The 18,126-nt window shown below is 37.8% G+C and overlaps 2 protein-coding genes across 2 annotated transcripts; one reads left to right on the top strand and one right to left on the bottom strand.

The window, feature by feature from the left end:
- Window positions 1–4,783: 4,783 nt before the first annotated feature.
- Window positions 4,784–6,855, top strand: LOC115921592 (L-rhamnose-binding lectin CSL3-like). The gene is made up of 3 exons (XM_030979189.1): window positions 4,784–5,243; window positions 5,595–5,900; window positions 6,566–6,855. The coding sequence occupies exons 1-3, from the start codon at window positions 4,784–4,786 to the stop codon at window positions 6,853–6,855; spliced, it is 1,056 nt and encodes a 351-aa protein (XP_030835049.1).
- A 3,439-nt stretch (window positions 6,856–10,294) lies between these two features.
- On the bottom strand, window positions 10,295–17,460 carry LOC752715 (matrix metalloproteinase-17-like). The gene is made up of 7 exons (XM_030979866.1): window positions 17,189–17,460; window positions 15,822–16,041; window positions 15,459–15,617; window positions 14,134–14,238; window positions 12,852–12,991; window positions 11,417–11,558; window positions 10,295–10,700 (listed from the first exon to the last, which is right to left on the bottom strand). Exons 1-7 carry the CDS (start codon window positions 17,420–17,422, stop codon window positions 10,333–10,335), a joined length of 1,368 nt encoding a protein of 455 aa, XP_030835726.1. The 5' UTR covers window positions 17,423–17,460; the 3' UTR covers window positions 10,295–10,332.
- Between the last annotated feature and the right edge of the window lie 666 nt (window positions 17,461–18,126).

Here is an 18,126-nt window from a genome sequence, read left to right on the forward strand (position 1 = left end):
TTTTTCAAATTTTCGAGGGCCAATTAATATAGTGCTTCCCACCCCCTCCCCCCCCCCCTCACTGAGCAAATATTCTCTCACGAATTGGGCCCCCTCTTTGGCCCCCTCCCCTGCTCCAAACCACCCCTACACACAACAAGTGATTTGAAAACATGTCGAGGTTAAGGCGGACATTTAAAACACATAGAGATTGATGTGATAAGGCCCTCAAACTATGTCAAATTGATGTATTATTGCTATCAATGTTTCTAATGTATAGCTACATAACGCTTTCAATTAGATTTGTTGCATTTCATTGTCATTGCACATGTTGCATTCGATTTTTCAGCATTCATTTCAAATTTGGTGATGAGTTAAATATAAATGGTATTATTGCAAAAAGGAGAATATTTGGAACTATTTCTGTCCGCAACAAAATATGGTAATTCCATTGTGATAAAACATAATAATCAGGGTAAATTAGGGAAAATTGTAGCGATTCTGCTCGTTTGAATTATTTTGTTCTCAATCTCTTCGCCATTTTCCCCGACTTTGGTAAATCTATATCTTAACTTCTCTCTCAAGTTAGCAATCTATAATAGATTCATGTCGTGATATTCTTTGTTGTTGTTGCTGTTGTTGATTCCCGAACATCTTTCCATCTTTTCTAAACACTGATGACCAACTTTCTGACATTATCAGGTCCAAATTGGTTCTAGATGTCTAATTCTTGGGGGCTTTATCACAGTTCTCCAAATGTCCGCAGTCTTCGGTAAGTACACAAGTCTGCCCTCGGATTTTAATTTAATAATTTATATTTTTACGATAATTATGATTTATTTACTTTTCTCCACTTCCACATCATTTTCCTTTGAAATCGTTCAATAATAAACAAATCTGAACATAATAAAAAGTATTTATGAAACTTCTTGCTTTTTTTGCATGACAGTAGGGAAGAATTAGAAAGAGGAAAAGAACTTAAAAAAAAACAATTTTTTACAAAGAAAGAAAAGAGGTGATATTGAGGGAGCATTGCAGTTATGATGAAGGGGGGGGGCACCGATCTCATTCGTAGAGGTGTTGTGACTAGTGGATAAGTCACCTGACTGCAGATCACAAGGTACGGGGTTCAAGTCCCAGCCCGACATTAGGGACTTTTAGATTTGCGTGGACTGATACGTGTGACGTCCATTCAAGGCAGTGCATTAAAAGGACGTCGACCGTAGCAATCCCCATTGTCTTCGTGCGAATCTAAAAGTCCCTACTAATTAACGTCATGTGGCAAGACGTTAATCTGCATTTGCCCCTCTCCACCCAGGTGTTAAATGGGTACCCGGTAGGATGCGAATGTTAATGTAGTTTACTCAGCATTGTGAGCGTCTGTAAAATGACGTCTGGCTGGAATGCTCCCAAGGGAGTGAAAAATGTGCATACATTCTGTGCGGGCAAGCCTAAATCCAATGACCGGGGTAATAATATATATGCATGGCGCTTTGAGATTTCGTTGATGTATTAAGCGCTATATAAAAGCGGAATATTGTTATTAAATATATGAATTGTAGCAAATTAACTACTTTGGCCACTGATTAGAGGTATGGTGCGGAAAAGGTCATTGTCGTAACACTTTTTCACGTCCCCTTTTCTCGATCTAGGTGAAGTCTGTGGATTTTTGAACGAGACTGAAGGTGTTTTAAAAATCGAGGATAACCCATGCCGAACCATCCGGGGTGTTCACGGAGAAATGATAAAAATGGTACCAAGAACTGTTCGCCCGTTTCCCTTTCTGATCTCAGACACCAAACACTTTGTATGCCAGTTGCCCGGTGAGCCTATTATCAAGTTTAACTACGCTGATTATTTTTGACTGGTAAAATGTGAAATTTGTCACTTTTGACTTGGCGCATTGTTGTTTTTATTTCCGTATAAAAAATAATCAGATACAAATACAAATATACGGCTGGTTGCCCATATTCAGCTGCAACGATAATTGTTGCTGCTGGTCTTCCATGGGGCCAGTTACAATATACAAAATATACATAATATTACAAATTTAAAAAATAAATAATTACAAAGTATCAGTCGAAAACTTAATACAAATACTTAAAGGAAAAACAAAACACTCACACACAAAAAACAACAACAAACAAACAAACAAAACAAAACAAACATCATATAAACATACATAAAGAGGTACAACAACAAGGTGATTATATTCTGTTTAGGTTAGTCTTAAAGGTGGCAAAAGTGGGTAGTTGACGCAAATCAGGGGATAATTTATTATATTGAAAAGAAGCTCTGTACACAAAAGTTCTTTTACAATAATTAGTTCTTGGCTTAGGTAAAGAGAGATTATGTGCATTACGGAGGGAGTATGGAGAGGGTTTAAACTCAAATATGTCTTTCAAATATTCAGGGGTCATGTTATGTAATGTTTTGTAAGTTAGGAGTAATAAATGGATTTGTTGCCTTTCACCAAGAAGAAGGCTGGTAACTTCTTGCTTTCACGTATCATTTGCCAACCAAGACAGCTATCACGTTGAGTTGATTCCGTTACGCCGATCGAGAAAAACAATGATACTAGTAGTACTACTACCATGATTTAAACACTTTGAAAGATGCTTTGCACGTGTTCTTAATTTTTTTTTTTTTTTTTTTTTTTTTTTTTTTTTTTTTTTTTTTAGAAACAAGAGTTAATTATGTCCTTACCTCACCGTTAGGTTACATCCACATGCATTTTAATGATAATTTGTTTTGAAATATCAAAATGCACTAATTAGAATCTAAGTTTTTGACTCTGGGTTCAAACGCATTTTTATTCTCATACTGGGCTCGTTAGTGTGACAATTTCTTTTGAGGGACTATTATTGAGAAAGCAATCGTGCCTTGCACTGTTCATTAGATAAAGTAATCAACGTAATTATCATGATTGTGAGAGCTTAATTGTGTCAAGGCTCAGGCTGGTGAATGCAAAAATCTTAGGTTGGACTCGAGGGACTCTTTTGTTCTGGAGAAAAAATAGGTCGAATTAATGGACCTTTTAACGATGCAACTTTTACAATTTCCGTCTACCCCCCCCCCCCCACCCTCTCTTTCTCCTTCTCTCTATGTCTCTTCCTCTCTGTCACCCTGTCTCTCATATCCTCTCTGCCTCTGTCTATCATGTCCTCTCTCTCTCTCTCTCTCTTTCTTGCTTTATCCCTATCATACCCCCTTTCTCTGTCTATCACACTTTAATCAAGATGACTTAACAATGTTAAAGTGCGGGTTCATAGAAAATCACAAATACGGCAAATAGCGTATTACTAGAAACTAGTAAGCTATTAGATGACTATTATGCAAGTTTTAGGTCAACTAGATATCGGGTGGTTTATAAAAATACAAATAAAACAACCTCCATAGCATCTGGGATATGCGAGAGATTCGCCGGAAAAAAAAGTTTTCATGCCGTCACAATATGAACCAACCCTGCCCAAGCAGACGACATCCCATAAAGAATGAACATAATTGCAATGCTTATATTTCTCAAATTATAATGAGTTTAGTGTATATAAATGTGATGGAATTTTACACCATTCAAAAAGGGATATGACCCCCATTCTGATAACTAAATTCTTTTGTTTGTAAATACACAGGATATGGGTTAATGAACGATCAAAGAAACCACACTTTCAAATTAAAAAACCTCCGGAATGATAGCTGGACGTCATTATTGTTCCCTCTTGAAACGCCGAACCTGCCGCGGTGTATGCAGCTGAAAATACAATGGCGCCTTATTTTGTTTACAAGCGACGGATTCCTTTTTTTTTTAAATCCTTGCATTTTTTCATCAAAATAATACCATGCACGGGGTTAAGAGTGAGGCAATAGATTAAACATTTTGCCTGAAGGTATTGAAGTAAGAGAAATAACTGAAGAACAGATAATAAAACAGGCACTGAAATTGTGTGAGATGTCATGGGACATCGTCTGCTTGTGCACATCATGTTCAACATGTGACGTCATATCTCAGCAGCGACCGGGGAGCTTTTCAGGTGCTATGTCGGGGCTGTATCTAAGCATTTTGTAATTGTTAATAATCATTACTTCGAATTTTTCCAAGCACTGGCTTTTGATAACCTTGGCCAATCAAAGTGTCACCTTTGCAATGATGACATTAAAGTTAGTTTTTTAAATCAATGAACCTTCTCTTTAACGGTGGTTTTAAAGGATATTTGCAGTTGGGTAAAATGTTATTACATGATAAATAAAAAGGGAACATGCATGTTTGTTGGATAAATCCTACTCAATATATGGTATATGTTCAGCAGTTACGGGTAAATTAATTCAATAAATGGCTTGAATCATATCTATAAAAAAAAATGTTCTTTTACCCACTATTTGATATTTTCTTTAACCTATGAGCTGTATATTATCTTAACATTATATGCGATTAAAATTGTACTTACAACTTTTATGGAATTTATTTTAGAATCTTTCTAGCCTGTCCTCGGTCTCATAATTGAAGGTCTACATATACTGTAATAGGTCTTTTTCTCATCCTCTGTAAAATGGTATATTCTCTATTTAACATTTTTCTTTTGTTGATGAAAAGATTAGTTTTATAAATGCATTATGGGATACATAGATAATTATGTTTATTGTAATATAAATAGACGGGGTTCCCTATTGGCCATTGCTCGTCTCCACTTGCCGCCCAAAATAACCTTGATTTATACTTATTTCTTGCTCTGATCTTGCTTCTCGTTCTGATCTTGAAGATGAATTCACAGATACTAGTACAACTATCTCGGCGATCACCGGCACCATGAAACCGACTACCACGGATACTAGTACTACTATCTCTGCGATCAGCGGCACCACCAAACCGACCACCACGGATACTAGTACTACTATCTCGGCAACCACCGGCACCACCAAGCCGACTACCACGGATACTAGTACAACTATCTCGGCGATCACCGGCACCACCAAACCGACCACCACGGATACTAGTACTACTATCTCGGCAACCACCGGCACCACCAAGCCGACTACCACGGATACTAGTACTACTTTCTCCCCAACCACCGGCACCACGAAACTGACCACCACGGATACTACTACCGTTTTGGCAACCACCGGCACCACGAAACAGACTACCACGGATACTAGTACCACTATCTCGGCAACCACCAGCACCACGAAACTGACCACCACGGATACTAGTACTACCGTCTCGGCAACCACCGGCACCACGAACCCGACTACCACGGAGAATACCCGAGGTATGTTATGATACCAGTTTTATACTGCAAACTGGAATGGACAGAGTCCAATATTTATACAAATTTATAGTACTGACCAATATTACATAAATGAAAGTTATTACTGAATGAAAGGTTATATTGAGAGTCCTTTTATGATATATTTCGGTTTGGACAACTCCCATATATGTTGTTGACTCGCGGAACTTTCAACCCCCAGATTATTTCCTCGATACACAAACTTACATAATTAGTGTCATTTTATTCCTCTGTTTACGTCATTGAAATTTTTTGGAGAATATTGCCTCTTATGTTGACGATTTATACCCGGTAATTTCTTACGATGTCTTATGAATTTTGTACGATGTCTAGTTACCCAGATCGTATGCGAGGGAGACACATCCCTCATCTACTGTGCAGCGGGTGTCATCATCATCCACACCGCAAGCTACGGTCGAACTGACGAATCCACCTGCCAGCACCTAGAGTATAATGGCAATACAGACTGTGACAATGATGAGTATATTGTCCTCAACCAATGCTGTTTTGGGAGAGAACGATGTATCGTCTATGCACATAACGATATCTTTAGTGATCCTTGCCCAGCGCCGCCATATACCACTAAATACCTGAACGTCACTTATACCTGTATGGCTGAGTCGGTGAATACAGAGACAGGTAGGGAACTCTATCTAGTAACGGTTCTAGAGGGCCTCTTGTGGGGCGTCAGAGCCCCCCTCCCCCAATAAAAACCAAATAGGTATAATAGTGCGAGACATAGCTAGCAAACGAATGCAGTAACCCAAAGGCAAAAGTCCAGTCTAAAAAATATTCTTCTAGAACTGCTTTTGAGCTTTTCCATATCCACCGTTACTCTTTGGAACTGAGGAGTTTATGACATTCAAGAGTCACACTATCTGTCTTGCGGATTTATATACTACAACATTCGGGTATTTTCTGATATATTATGTTATCAAACACCGAGAAGCGACTTCGTTTTTAAAACCGATCGAAGTATGTGCACCCTCCACCAACCGCCCCTAGTTAAAGCAAAATCCATCATCATATCCGAAAATGATCGGGATACATCAAATCGGTCCCAAGTTTTGCTGCGTCCGAGATTTGCTGATAACTCAATATTTGATGTGAAAATAATGTGTAATTAGCTACATGCATAATGTGGACAGGTTTTCACTTAGACAATTTTGTGATCATTCGTCTTCGTTGGTATACAAATTATGTTTACACGATGATAATTTTTGCTATTTTTATTTACGCATTTCTTTCATGTTCCTTATCAATATTTCACTTTGTTTCTCCCTTTTCATTACAATGACCTTAAGACATCTTTATTGTCTGTGAGGGCTTCAGTGATGTCATCGATTGTGGAAGTGACATCATCACCATCAACTCCGCCATCTACGGCCGTACTGACCTTACGACCTGCCAGTACTGTACTAGTGATCCCTTGGTTGCAAACATATGCTTCTCGGCAACCAGCGATCAGGAGCAAATTTTGTCCTCATCATGCGATGGCCTGCATTCATGTACAGTAATAGCGACGAATGAAATTTTCGGTTATTCTTGCCCTGATACGTACAAATACTTGGCAGTTGAATACGAGTGCACCTAAGATATTCTTGTTTTTCCCTCTAGCGGCAATAGAGTACCAAAGTGTGACGTCATACTGGCTAGGTTGTCAAGGTTGCTGGTTCCAAACAATGAATTTGCCCTGCTCCAGTCCGTTGCTTGAATGATTTCGTTGTGAACCTCATGCACAGGCTCTGTTGTTTAATTAGAACATGCAGTAACCTGGACGACGAGCGAATACGACGTTAGCACCTCGGTACCGAGATATTAGGGTTGGGGTAGTTGTAAGGTATATTGTAAGTGCCGCTCTATTTTCATTAGCGAATTAGCCGGGATTTTGAAGTCACACGCACTTCCGATCAAAACGGGCCACATTGTATTGGACTCACACTTCACTAAGAATGAGAAATTGTAGTTTTGCCTAAATCTGTAATGATGTAAATTTAGTAAAAATGTAGGTCTTTGGTATCTTCAAAAAGGTGATCCTGCTATTATGGTAAATTCTTCACAATCGGTTTGGGTAAAGTAGCCACTTGTGTTGCAGCAGTGGCGGATCCAGGGGAGGGAGGGGGGGGGGGATGGATGGGTGTTGATTCAGCGCTTAATATTTTCTCACGAATTTGGAAGAACAAAAAAATTGTGCTCCTTATCCTTGTAATCTCTTGCGTGCACAGAGCAATTAGACTGATGTATTTTCTTCAATTCCAATGAGGTCCATTTAGCTCCAAACGTTTGATATGCATGGCGTTTTATCCACTTAATGAGGTATTTACATCTTATTATGTTTTAATGAACCACTGGTGTATTTGAAGGAGGTCCAATGAGGAGGGGCGGCAGTTTGCCCCATGCAGGCCTCACATATTGTTTGAAAAAATGATATAGAAACGAATAAATTTAAAGTTTAAAATAAGTGATTTGAATACGTTAAGATGGTATTATAATTTATGATGAGTTTCTTTTTTTAACCAATGTCATCATCTTTCGTACGATGTGGAGGCAGATTCCCGGAGGTTAACATTTACTTCGTGAATACGTCGGTACATGACGGTGTTGATATGGACTATTAAGCACGGCTCTGCCTATAACAATGTTGAAAATGTGATATATTATGATAGAGGAAGATATTTGAAGGGAGTATAGGGACAAAAGTGTCTTTTCATTTTTTAGTAGAAAACCTTTAGATCATCTTTTTTTAAGATTTTTGTTTTGTTTTACATAGTTGCGTCATTATGTACTTGCAAAATGAATAGATTAGTTGGACGTGAGTCAAACTGTTAAATGATTCACATTTTAAATTTATAACCACAACAGTGATTATGATAAATGGAAAGCTAAATTCTAAACCACATCGTTTTAAAGTTATCAATGGAGAAACCGTAGAAAAGGTTAAAACTATAATAATTCAAAGATGATTTTATGAATATATATCTTATAATTCAAGGTAGATGGGAACATCAAAAGAACCTTGTATATTATGTAGCGTTTATTATAAAAAAATAAAATTGAGAGAAACGTTTTGCCATTAACAAAAATATGGAGGCAATATGCGAGGTCATACATGATTGTATATACCAAAATAATACCTGCGATTTATGTCATCCTTTTTTATATTCTCTCTATTGTCTCTTGTTATTCATCTTTCTGTTTCTAGCTCTCTCTCTCTCTCTCTCTCTCTCTCTTCCTCTTTCTCTATTTCCCCACTCTCTCTCTCTCTCTCTCTCTCGCTCTATTTTCTCTCATTCTCTCTCTCTCTCTTTTCTCTCTTTCTATTACTCTCTCTTTCTTCCTCTCTCTCTCTCTCTTCCTCTCTCGCTCTTTTTTTCTCTCTTCCTTTCTCGCTCTATTTTCTCTCATTCTCTCTCTCTCTCTCTCTCTCTCTCTCTTTTCTCTCTTTCTATTACTCTCTCTCTCTCTTCTCTCTCTCTTCATCTTTCCAACTTTAACTTTCTCTTTCTCCCCTCCGCTTTTATTTCCTTTTCCTTCACTCCCAGTATACTGTCCTTAAGTTATTTTCCTTTCTTCTGACTTATTCCATTGTTCATACTGGAGTTTTAAAGCATACACTGTGTAATGTATTTAACCAATGTTTCTAGTTGGTGTTTATTAAGTTTACGAATTTACATAAATAACCTTTACATTTTAGACTTACAAATGTAATCACACTATCTCTTCGATTCAATTTTTGTTACTATTTAGTGTTTTTGTCTTCATACTTTTTCCCTCCACCGGGATTTTATTGATTTTCATTTGCAACAAATTAACGAACATATATATTCAAGGTAATTTGTATTTAAAACATGAATAAAATTGACTACTCAAGATACAAATATTTGTTGACCTGTCAAACTAACAGAAGACATGGATATTAAAAAAAATTATGATGATTCGATCATTTGTGCTAAAATTATTTTTGTATAAGCGTAAAGAAAAAAGAAAAAGAACGAAGTTTACAGAAGGAAAGGGGGTTAAATAAGTACAGAAGATGCGGGGAGAGGGAGAAAGGGAGAGAAAGAGAGATGTAGAGAGGAAAGGAAGGGGGAGACCAGAATGTGCAGATCAGAATAAAGTGGGGGAAAAGAAGACAAAGGAGATATAAGAAAAGATATGGGCTCCAAGATAACAAGCAATATAACAATAACAAAACGTTTACTTTAAAAAACCCGCACGAACTCAACACGAACACATACATTTACGTATATCCTGGTATGTAGATTACATATCAATCATTAATCGTATGCTTGCAAATGTTTTTGACGGTTTAAAAAAAATGTTTAAAAACTACATTTTTAAAGATTTTTTTTCTTCAAAACTTCAAAAAGTTGGTATGATTATGATCTTGTTCATCATTCAGAATTGTAATTAATATAAACAAACAATTCACTTTTAACTCAGTGTTCGATTGAAGTTCATTGACAAAATGTGAATGGTTCCATTGTTTTGACGATCCTCGCGAGCCCCACACATTATTTGGGTGCCTTTTACCCCCATCGGGATGGTGGGAGGGGGGGGGGGGGGTCTTAGGTAATATTAATTTGTGAATCATTGGAGCGACATATATTAACATGCCGTATTGTATATTTAAACAGTTCAAATTAAAATACACAAAACATGATAATAATCGTTAAGACGTTACGAAAGCAAAAAACATTGCAAGATCTTAGCAGTTTTAACACGGTAATTTCTGCAAATGGTTAACATTACATTATTTTATGATCACCACCATCGTCAATGGCGTTGAGCGATTATGTACAGGAAAAAGCAAATTTGGTAGATCATTTTCACAGTAAAATATTTTAAATTATTAGTCACGATAGGCCTACCTAGATACCTACTCAGGAACCAAAAAAAGATATTGATTATCAAAAACATATTAACAAAGATTGTGCTGATTTACGTGTTAGTTTAGTTTATCCTCTATTATCTCACTGTCATCCTTATCGCCCCCTCCCCCCTCAACTTTTTTCTTCTTCTACCCTTTTCCCTTTTCTCTATATTCCTCTTTGGACTTAACTTTTATCCATTAATTAAGAAACAACAAGGCATTCAAGACAAAGACACAAATGGCTACCATTATGGATGGTGTAACAACTGACATAGCACCATTGAATCCATTGTCGCTAATACCGTCATCCGGATCACAATCAAACCACCAAACCGCTGTGTCTCTTGGATATGGAGGCAAACTATCCGATACCTTGGAAAGCCATGGGTGAAGCAGGTAGTACTGAGAGCCTGCGAACATGTAGGTCCGAGAATCGCTCCATTGAAAGGCTGCGTCAATGGTGTTAGGCAGACCTCTCCACCAATCTGAAAATAACCTCGGATACGGGTTCTCGGTGTCGATGTCGAGTCCGGTCCCAGGGGCCGAGACTCGGTAGTACATGGTATCTGTTAGGGTTGAGAAGGTCATTCAATTGATTATTTAGACAATTCTCCTTTTAAATTAAGACTTTGCCAGTTTTTAAATGAAATCATATTTACATTTTAATTTACCTTTACTGAAACACATGAGCACTTTAAAAGAAATGTACGTCATAGCTGTTATGAATCTTTCAATAATTTTCTGGCTCTTAAAGTTATCAAGTGTCCGAAATAACCTAATATATAACATTGAACAATTCAATCATGTGGCGAGACGCAGTCGGTTGATCAATTTGATGCTTAAAATATTTAAGTTAAAAAAAAATATCACATAGTGTATTTCTGATAAAAGTCCTTTCCACTATAATACTACAAGTATTGTACAAGGAATCTGGCGGATGGACAAACTACCATCGCCTTGGTGATCTCGAGGGCTTTACTATCTTCCATCTCCTTCCCCTCGGGAAGATAGTCGCGCGCCCCGAGATCAGCTCTGCGACGATAGTTTGTCCCATCGCCAGAGAAATCGGTAATCGTTTGCATATTAAGTGCAGTAGTATATAGAGACTGTAGAAGTGCGATATATAAGTGGATGACATAATATCAAGGTCAGTATTGTTACTACCATCATTTTCTGTCAGATCCCTTTAATAGATTATTATGATGATAATTACTTTTCTCCTGATCAGGGAAATCATTTAAACCATAATCTGAGCCCATCTTTGTATACGATTTGAATTTACCTTTCACAAAATAAATCTTTTTATTTATATGCCAGACGAATGCAGCGGACAGGTCGCTCGGTAAATCGGGAAACTCAGATGATATACTCATCGGATATCCGGAGTCAATGGTTTGGTTGGCCAAGCGCCAGACTTCGCTGCCCTGTTCAGATAAATTATTCAGAAGATTATGATTTTAGCATGGATCTACGGCTTTAAAGGCGTTCAGGGGGCAGGGAATTTATTGCAATTTGTTTACCATTATCATGATTGAAGGAGATCTGTTTCTCAATTTCGCCATGCATCATACAATAATATTGACAATCTCAAGAATTCTTGTACCCTGAAATCGCTTATTAGAAAATATAACCCCGTAGTAGATCCTGTTTCGTTTCGTTTCGTTTATTTTATTTCAGCACGATGGAATGCTTCAGCCATAGTTATGGCGGTTCTTCAGCATGGCCGTGCATAGTTCCCGCCCCCCCCCCCCCCACTCAGTGTTAATTAGGGTACGCATAATTATGCTCGTTCCCTCTTTTTGAAAACACCCCCTATCTGAGGACTGCCAACATTTCCAAACCCCCCTTTCGCGGGCTTTTCGCAGGCTTTTCCTGGCTTGGAGACCCCTCTAAATCAGGAAAAATGCTCAATGTACCCCCTAAATTCGGAATAACTTCTCAGGAGTCCAAAGAGATGAGAGAAAAAAAAAGGAAAAACACCCCCTTTTTAAAGAAATCTCCGGGTGAAAAGTCAAATACACCCCTTTTTTTTACAATTCTCGGGCCGGACTTTGTCGCACGAAAAGTACCCCTTTACCGGACATTTTGGCAACACGCATGCGGTCATTCCGACCCCTGAGTGGGGGGGGGGGGGGGAGGGGGCCGGGGCATAGTTATATTAAAGTAATCACACTTATACAAAGAAACATATTATTAGATTATTATGGTTTACATACAAAGTTAAATAAAACATACACATACATACAAATATACATATAAGTTAGAAGGCGAGAAAAATCTAGACAAGCCCTAATTTAAAAAAGAAGACAAGAACAAAAAAGAGAAGAAAAACAAATCAGTTGTTTTGTTTGCTGAAGTCTTTTGAGAGTTTCTTTCACGAATGAAATCCAATATTTCTGACGTCATCCAGAGGGATTATTGTTTATCGTTTCTAGAGAAGCACATATTTTTCAATAATACCCATCAATTTTTCTATAAATGTATCATATGCAACAATCATATCCTTCCATTGTTGAATATCTTCCCAATTAATCTGTTTTAAATCTATCTATCGGGTATAATATGCTGTTGGCAACACCGAATTAAAATTGGAATACATTTATTTTAATTTCATACTTTTAAAAAGGATAATTGTAAGCCAAGAACTGTGACGACGACGACGACAAAAAAAAAAAAAAAAAAAAAAAAAAAAAAAAAAAAAAAATCGCTATACGTACTTTAAAGATGTACGTCTTTCCGGTAGTCTCGTAGTAGAAGGAAGCATCCGGGTCGTCGGGTAGTCCGGGAAATTCCTCTTGGATCAGTTTAGGATAGCCGTCATCGACAACGTTATCGGACATTCGATAACAATGTGTGTCTGTAAAAGTAATTAAAAAAGTAGGAATACATTGATATTAAGAAGGGTATGATGCTGGTTGAACGGTAGTTTAAAGGAAACCAAAACCTTCATACTAAGTTACTTTTATTGTAAAATTTAAAAGATTTGAATAAAATCAGTGAAAATTTGAACAAAATCGGGCAAGGAATAAGGAAGTAAGAGCTTTTTTAAATGACTAGTCACTAGAGGGCGGTATTCAATTTGATGACATCATCTGTGAACAACTCTCCATGCCTTTTGTACATAAAATTTCACAATTTTTTTGTTTTCTTCGTATTTATTTGTGTTCTTGATCCGACTTCATAACATGTGAAGTAGAATATCATTTTGCATTCTATATCTTGCTTTCGGGGGAGTACATTATCTCAATCACAAGAAAGAAGGAAAAACATGAAATTTGATGTACAAAAGGCAAGGAGAGTTGTCCACAGATGATGTCATCAAATTGAATACCGCCCTCTAGTGACTAGTCATTTCAAAAAGCTCTTACTTCCTTATTCCTTGTCCGATTTTGTTCAAATTGTCACTGATATTTTTCAAATATCTTAAACTTTACAATAAAAGTAACTTAGTATGAAGGTTTTGGTTTCCTTTAAGAACAATTTTTTGACAAGCAGGGCTGAAAAAACAAAGACTTTCGAGAAATAAATAATCTTAAGGCAATTTAAATAGCCTTGTCTATCACCTATTAAAATGTGGAAACATTACAATGACGTACGTATCACGTGATCGAATAAAATCCAAAAGATATGCGATATATCGCCTGTTACTTGCAGTTACCAACCGCTGAACACGTTGACCCACATGTTAGGGCCACTTTGATATCAATATTACATCATTTCGAAGATCATGTTTGGGCCACTTTAATAGCAATATTTACATCAATTCGAAGATCATGTTTGGGCCACTTTAATAGCAATATTACATCAAATCGAAGATCGGGAAGGGATGTCTCTCTCTCTCTCTCTCTCTCCCACCTCTCTCTATCTCCCTAACTACCTACTTATCTATTTATTTTCTTATCTATCTATCTATTTATCAATCTTTCTCTCCTTTTTTCTCTTTTTGACCTATCCCCCCCCCCCCCCCCCCCCCCCCGCAGCTACGAAACCGAATCTTACCATTGCAAAGATACTGTCGCCCGTCCTGTGTACTCGTAGCCCATGTTATGGCGACTGTACTGCAATCCACTGTGCTTGGCTGTTCGGGATCGTCAGTGTTTTCTCCTAGGTGGAAAAAAGAAGAGAGAAAAAAAACCTTTAATGGATGAGAGTGGATCTAGGATGTAATGAATGTGGGTTTTTTTTTCGGGGGGGGGGGGGGCACGAATAAAACAAATGTATACGCATGGTGAGAGGGAATCGAGAAATAAGGAAAGAAATATGTTGAAAAAGGATAGAGGGGGATATGAAGAAGAGGGTGGGAGAGAGGGAGATAGCCAGAGAGTGAGAGAAATAGAACCAGAGAAACACACACACACATACACACACACACACACACACACACACACATATATATATATATATATATAGAGAGAGAGAGAGAGAGAGAGAGAGAGAGAGAAATACTGTTTCTCTATTCATAAAATGAAATTATGAATAGAGAAACAGGAAGGATTAGTCAAATTAAGTATGATTTTTTGTCAATAACCCACTGAATTGAACACGTCTTTTTTTTTTTATTATCTTTAGATGAGAATTCAGCTTAGGCCCTAAGTCATTTAGTCCAAAGTATATCAAATTGTATAGGAATGCACAGCAAACGATGCTTATAACTTAAATGATACTTAATTGTGACACTTAAGTGATAGTCTTAAGATTAATTCGGATTGGTCACAAATCCTCCAATCAATCGCAAACTTGTACATGTATTCATGTCTTTTTAGTACACTTTTTGCATCAAGTTATGGTCAATTTGAATCATGTCAATCGAAACTCGTTTTAAGTCGCGGCACAGATAATAACACAAACATCGCAGAATTGTTTGGAGGGCTTGCGGTTCTTGCATTCATATTATACTTACTTCCCTGACTGCTAAAAAAGCATATGTATGTTTGTTGATTAACAACCAGGGGCCCGACGGGTTTAAGTTCTCTCCAAGGGACTTGGTAATGAGGAATAATGCCTTACCAAAAGGGCACTATCGCATCGACTTCGTTTCGAACCCGGGACTTCCCGGGACATACCTGTCCCTCGCTTGGAATAATTTGTGATACAGATTTATTATTATTATTTTATTTATTTATTTATTATTTTCTTTTTTAATTACTTTTATTATTATTATTATTATTATTATTATTATTATATATATATATATATATATATATATATATATATATATATATATATATATATATATTGGGGGAGGGGAGGGGAGGGGGGAGGGGGGGGGGGTCTTGAGTCCCCTTTAGAACCTCTACTAGCTTAATGATGAAGTGAATGCGTACCGTACAGAGCTTGTATGCCGGCGATGTCGTCACGATCGAGCGTAATATCGGGAATGTAACCTCGGTAGTACGGGTACATTATGGCATCATTGACATCAGAATGCTGTAGGCCCAGGCTGTGCCCGAACTCGTGAATGGCTACCTGTAAGAGGTTTGTGCCTGAGATAGGGGGGGGGGGGAGACAAAAAGAGGGTCAAGCTTGGTCCTCATTAATTTATGTCTGTCTTAGTTCGTACAAATAGAATACATCGAAGAATGAAAAGTAAAGTTTAATATAAATACTGGTCATGCATTATTATTACTCTCACCATTCATATTATTATTTTCCAAATGTGTCCCCTACAAATTCATTAGTGTTTCTACCTTCTGCGCTGCCATCCGAAAATGTCTCAGAATCATCAAAATGGGCATCGCCTGCTATGCTGACTGGGGGAGAAGTCGGATAGAACGCATGCGCAAGCGTGCCACCCGGTCCATCGAAATTATAAGTGTCGCCGTGTTCGCCCACGCCGAATGATATTTGTATATCCGCATCACTGCCGGTTTGCTCTCGAAAAGTCAGAGCAGAGGCATCGTCCCAAAACTAGCGGATATTGGGGATAAGAACAAAAGTAGACAAAATAGAGGCAAAGTTTTAGTTGGACAAACATGGATCTATTCTACCAAAGATTTCAAAAAGCACCTTTCGATAACCTTCGAGAGCTGGTGAAAATAAATTTTTATCATTTTGAATTTTATGTACACATTCTGAATGGAAGTCAGATTTCACCTAAACCATGCCCTAAGATGGGTTTAAGTGTAGCTTCTGAAACTACTGGATAAAACCTCTTTAATATTATTAATGAGTGTCATTTAGTGGGTCCCGTCGTTGATGGGATACTTATGTAGGGTAAGCTATAGTGTCCCTTTATAAAGGGACACTAGGTAAGCCAGTGCCATTGATTAGGAGAGTTTGGCCAACTACGCCGGAGCCATCTATACACAGAGCTTGGCCGAACCGCGGTTCGAGTTACTATGGCGACTACTGCTTTGTTGGGCAAGCACAACAAACAAAAGAATATACGCCATGTTGTGACCCAGTGAAACCAAGTTGACCAAACGCTGTATATAGATGGCTCTGGTTCACCCTACAAAAGTACCCCATCAACGACTGGACCCACTAAATGACAACCCTAAGTGTAACCTAAGAGGTGTTTTTTTCCAGTATAGTTTCAGACTCGAGTTTCAAAATGAGCTATTTCTACTGTTTGTGTTACCGAAATAGTATTCTCTCCAGAATTTGATACAAAATAAAAACCATCATTAATGTTGCCAATTCGAAGAAAAAATATAGCTCAACAGTAAAACCATCCAATCATTCATGTAGTGAATAAGTTTGAATTATTGTCGTAGATAGTGCCTTGAGCAGTTATGTGACATATTTTGTCAGAAAGTGAGCTATAAAAATCTATATTGTTTTCATTATTATTACTATTATTATTACAGTCAAACCTGCTTTAGTGACCACCTGCCTACAAAGACCACCTGTGTACAACAACAACAACATTTTTTGTTTCCCTTGAAAATGGTTTCTCATTAAAACATGTACTAATTAATTTAAAAGGAACCTGTCTACAAAGACCACTTTTTGTGTTTCCCTTGGGCGGTCGCTTTAGACAGGTTTGACTGTATTGTTATCAATTTTGTTTTTGTTTTTGTTATTTTTATCTAGACTTGTCTTTGTATCATACCTGAAGTGCATTTTTCATAATCCGTTTGACATGATCAGCTTCTAGGTCCGGTGTAGGCCTACTGCCATCAATACGCCATGTTAGATCGGTTTTTTCCCATCGCGAGTTGGCGAGTACGTATCGTTTTTTGCGCTTGACCTCTAACCCCTCCGGCGAGTCCGCGTCCGAGTCCGGGTCGGTTTCTGGGTTTTCAGGATCTACGTCGGGTAACCCGCATCGAGGTGTGTTCATCATGCCGAGTGTGGCAGTATCCAGATTTCCTGTATGTCGTCAACCATTGGTATGCATGGTGCGACGAGTTAGATAACGAATTAAAAATAAGGGGAAGGGAATGAGAGGTAAATGAAAATGATCGAGGAGAGGAAGAAGAAAGATATAGGATTGTATATTGGAGAAATAGGGAGGAAAGAGAGAGAGAGTGAGAGAGAGAGAGAGAGAGAGAGAAAGAGAGAGGGTTAAGAACGGGAGGCAGAAGTGGAGCAGGAAGGAAAAGAAGAAGAAATTTGTTTCCCCGAATTTATCGAAGATGTAAAGGGAGATGTCATAGTTTTGACTGATGCAATCTAAATTTTCATAACTTGTTCATATTGCTCCGATTGTCTCATTTTCGCTCGCGTGAACATTAATTGCAGCACAAACCACTGACCTCTACCTCCTACACGGATCATCGCACATTCCCATTCACTATACGTTACGTACTAAAAGGCTGTATTATTGTCTGACCCTTCATGAATATTCATGTTTTTGCTAAACTCGGCAAAATGTTTGCTTTTACTAAATGGAAAAATTACGGTGGGGGGTTGGATGAAATGGACAAAACGAAATAGGCAGAAGTGATTTATGATAATTCATGCTTTTTATGTTTCGTGTGCTCGACCTATAATCTTCAAATCGCTTGGTAAACTGAGTCCAAAGTTAGACTTGTTTCACATGTGTAT

This window comes from Strongylocentrotus purpuratus, unplaced genomic scaffold (assembly GCF_000002235.5).
Source record: "Strongylocentrotus purpuratus isolate Spur 01 unplaced genomic scaffold, Spur_5.0 spur5_scaffold_10, whole genome shotgun sequence".
Taxonomy (NCBI): domain Eukaryota; kingdom Metazoa; phylum Echinodermata; class Echinoidea; order Camarodonta; family Strongylocentrotidae; genus Strongylocentrotus; species Strongylocentrotus purpuratus.

What these genes read in the sequence shown, in the direction of transcription:
- LOC752715 (XM_030979866.1), bottom strand. Translation starts at nt 17,422, where the DNA reads ATGATGAACACACCTCGATGCGGGTTACCCGACGTAGATCCTGAAAAC. An exon ending in TTATGAAAAATGCACTTCAG is followed by an intron (nt 16,042 to 17,188) that starts GTATGATACAAA and finishes AATATCCGCTAG; the next exon opens with TTTTGGGACGATGCCTCTGC. An exon ending in AAAGATTTATTTTGTGAAAG is followed by an intron (nt 10,701 to 11,416) that starts GTAAATTCAAAT and finishes CAACCCTAACAG; the next exon opens with ATACCATGTACTACCGAGTC.
- LOC115921592 (XM_030979189.1), top strand. Translation starts at nt 4,784, where the DNA reads ATGAAACCGACTACCACGGATACTAGTACTACTATCTCTGCGATCAGC. An exon ending in TACCACGGAGAATACCCGAG is followed by an intron (nt 5,244 to 5,594) that starts GTATGTTATGAT and finishes TACGATGTCTAG; the next exon opens with TTACCCAGATCGTATGCGAG. An exon ending in GTCGGTGAATACAGAGACAG is followed by an intron (nt 5,901 to 6,565) that starts GTAGGGAACTCT and finishes AATGACCTTAAG; the next exon opens with ACATCTTTATTGTCTGTGAG.